The 3,430-nt window shown below is 39.2% G+C and overlaps 1 protein-coding gene across 1 annotated transcript; it reads right to left on the bottom strand.

Moving 5' to 3' along the window:
- Positions 1-513: 513 nt before the first annotated feature.
- Positions 514-2,988, bottom strand: LOC106593762 (fish-egg lectin). Its single transcript, XM_014185137.2, has 6 exons — positions 2,972-2,988; positions 2,744-2,829; positions 2,394-2,627; positions 1,990-2,207; positions 1,738-1,856; positions 514-1,068 (listed from the first exon to the last, which is right to left on the bottom strand). The coding sequence occupies exons 1-6, from the start codon at positions 2,986-2,988 to the stop codon at positions 927-929; spliced, it is 816 nt and encodes a 271-aa protein (XP_014040612.2). The 3' UTR covers positions 514-926.
- Positions 2,989-3,430: the final 442 nt, after the last annotated feature.

The raw sequence follows: 3,430 nt of genomic DNA, 5'->3' as shown, positions 1-3,430 counted from the left end.
ACTTAATCCCTAACCTAGCCTAGCTAACATTAGCCAGCTAGCTAACGTTAGCCACCTAACCAGAATATCTAACATATTGTACGCTTTGCAAGTTCGTAACATAATACAAATTATAATTCGTAACATATCATGTTAAAATGGTAATGGATATCCACAAATGAATACATACCATACGAAATTTAACATATGATACTAAATTGAGTGTCCCCGGATTTACGTACAGAATAATACTAAATACTCTGAGACCAGGTTGCCAGGCTCCGCTGAGAGCTAGGTGTAGTGGTGGTAAGGATTCTCTCCATGGTGCTGAAAGGAAGCTCTGCTGTTGGGATAGATTTCTGTAGGGTCTAATAGTTTGTGGGCAGTTTGTGTTGTGCAGTGGCTTTGCTGGCATGTATCTAAAAAACTATTGATTGAGTTTGCCCCACCAAGATTTCGATGCTAAAATCACCACTGGCAGAGCAACCTAAAATCCCTCTGTTCAATATCATAAAAAAAACAATAACACAGAAATTACAATAGTTTCAAAATGAATGCTTTATTTTTGCAGGAAATTATTATATAATGAGATAATAAACAATGACAAGGATTCCATCCAATCCTATTGATGACCTCTGAAGCACAGCAAAACCCATGTGGATTGTGAGCAACATGACCATGCCCTAGTTTACACTACACTTAAATAGCCTCCATGGCAAAGATCTATTGAAGAGTTAATCAAGGAGTGGTCAAGAAAATATAACATCTTCATTGACATTTTTTTAAATGTCAATAAGATCATTGAAGAACTGAAAATAATAGGTAGAGCAATAGGTTTTAAAATGAAGGATTTTTATGAACTAAAGGCTTTTCCAGACAGAGAGATCAATGAGTTAGCAAGTGAACTTTAGACAGATCCCGAACGGCCTTCAGCTACAGAGAAGAGGCTAATGTGTGCACACCATGGTGACGGCAGACTTGGAGACGACCCAAAGACGGCCAAGGTCGTAGGTCACGTGGCCCATGAGCATGCCCATTGGGATATTGCTCCATCCGGTGCCCTCTGGTTTACTGGCTGTGATGCCGTCTCTGTGTTGAAGAAAGGGTTGGGGTTCATGTTTTAAAGCTTATCCATTTTATTAAGTACATCCTTTTTTGGACTTTAATAATTCAACATAGCCATAGATTTTTGAAGAATATAACTTCTGCCTCTTGAGCTTTATTCAACCACATCAGAAGCCAAAATGTAAGCTTTTACTCAATTGTTTGTAAACAATGTTATTGTAAACAAACAATGTATTGCTTTAAAAAACATGTTAAAAAAATGTCAAACAAAAAATGGTTGTGTCTTTGCATCCGTAGCTCCATGTATGAATGTGAGAGTGGTTACATTTCTCTAACTACATTCCTCAGCTGTTTACCAGAACAAGTGGTGGGGTGTCTGGGAAGTTGTTGTTTTTTATCCCAAACTGTAGCTTTACAGGACATCCAACTTTTACATATTTTATCGTACACTGTCTACACATTTCTTAATAAGTCCTATAAGTTTAGATCTGATTATATTTAACTGATTTTATTTATGTATCTACAGTATTTTAGTTTTTGTGTAAAGAGCTTCACATAGCATGTACAGTAAGGATAAGAGTTATAACTAAAGGTACACCATTATTATTCTAAGCTATTATTACAAGTCATTTTCAAGTTAATACTGTTGGGGGGGGGTGGTGGACCATACACATAGTTCAGTAGCAACCTTACCTGGTATAAACACTACCCGCAGAGTTGACCCCAAAGACACTACCATCAGTTGCCACCTCAATCATGGAAAGCTTGCCTTCAATGTGACTCCACCCGTTGTTTTGGCAGTCTTGATTCAGCTGGAAAAAAAACTATACAATCAGGGTTTTAGGACAATTTCAACAGTTATAATATGAAACAGTTTTAAAATAACTGACACTCTCCATCCTCTACTACTCTACTCCAGCTCTCACACTCTTTCCCAGATCTTACACTCATTAAGTAGATATCATCATTCTTGTTGACTGCCCAGCACCCAAAGGGTCCGCAGCTGTAGTACTTCACAGCTCCTGGCAATCCTGTCCATGGAAGGGGTGAGGCTGGACCCTTGTAGCCAACTGTGGCACTACTTGTCAGACAGAATGGAGTATCGTTCATGTTAGCCCCCACAACAAACTGGTCACCTCCAGCATCCAACTGTTTCAGAAGGCCTGAAGACCACAAAGACAGACAGACAGAGGGACAAGCAAACAAGGAGCACATATCTGTGAGTACTGGCAAATTACCTACAAGTTACAATTTAAAACATCAATAGTTTTTTCAACAGCCTGATGGTTTCAGGAAAGCTAAGAAGCAGGTGTCCTCTGGATAAATATTGAGTAATGCTCTCCACTTACCTGCAGCTTGCACCCAGTTACCGGCCACATACTTGTAGATTGCATAGTCCTTGTTGACACCCCAGATCCCTGCTGGTCCTACAGTGATATGCTTCAGGTAACCAGGCATGCGGATCCATTTATCACCTACGAGGTAGTAGGGGATTTGACTTGTGTCCGTTGCAACCACTTGCCCCAGTCCTGCATCAATCTGCATCAGATTCTTGATATCCACTACCTCCTGACAGTCCCATGCTATGGAGACAAAGACGTGAGTAGAGTACACCAAAAAAAAGGAGGATGACATTATGGAGCGAACTTGATGATCAATTCCAAGTTGATCAAGCATGTTTCAGATGATGGTAACTTACCATGAAACAGAGGACCAATAGGACGGCTGCAGTGGCTCTCATGATGTCTATGTAGATCTACAGTATAAGTTTGGTTGTACACCAGACTTCAATTGTCCCCTTGCAAGATTTGGCGCTTTTATAGCCCTGCACATACCTTTCACCAATGATGGATTCCTGTTCTACCTGTTTAACGTAGACTTGATGGTGTCCGGTGTCCGGGAGAGAGAAGGGTTGTGTTAAAGTCACCTGATGACAAAGATCATTCATGTGTTCTTCTCATGTTTGCTGTATTTACGTTGTAATATGCATTTGCCATGTTTATATTTTGAAATGCATTGCCTGTAGAAAGTCTACACCCACCTTGGATTTCTTCACATTTTGTCTTACCAAGTGGGATTAAAATTGATTAATTGTAATTTTTGTCAACAATCTACTCGAAATACTCTGTAGTGTCAAAGTGGAAGAAAAATTACGTTATTTTTTTATGAATGGAAAATATAACACTAATTTATCTCAGTTAGATAAGTATTTACTTAGAATACGTAGAAACACCTTTGGCAGCGATTACAGTGGTGAGTCTTCTTGGGTAAGTCTCATAAGAGCTTTGCACACCTACAGTTGAAGTCAGAAGTTTACATACACTTAGGTTGGAGTCATTAAAACTATTTTTTCAACCACTCCACAAATTTCTTGTTAACAAACTAT

This window comes from Salmo salar, chromosome ssa17 (genome assembly GCF_905237065.1).
Source record: "Salmo salar chromosome ssa17, Ssal_v3.1, whole genome shotgun sequence".
Classification (NCBI taxonomy): domain Eukaryota; kingdom Metazoa; phylum Chordata; class Actinopteri; order Salmoniformes; family Salmonidae; genus Salmo; species Salmo salar.
The sequence above is the reverse complement of the archived record's forward strand: the minus strand, read 5'-3'. Positions and strand labels throughout refer to the sequence as shown.

What these genes read in the sequence shown, in the direction of transcription:
- LOC106593762 (XM_014185137.2), bottom strand. An exon ending in TAACTGGGTGCAAGCTGCAG is followed by an intron (nt 2,208 to 2,393) that starts GTAAGTGGAGAG and finishes TGTGGTCTTCAG; the next exon opens with GCCTTCTGAAACAGTTGGAT. An exon ending in GCGGGTAGTGTTTATACCAG is followed by an intron (nt 1,069 to 1,737) that starts GTAAGGTTGCTA and finishes TCTTCAACACAG; the next exon opens with AGACGGCATCACAGCCAGTA.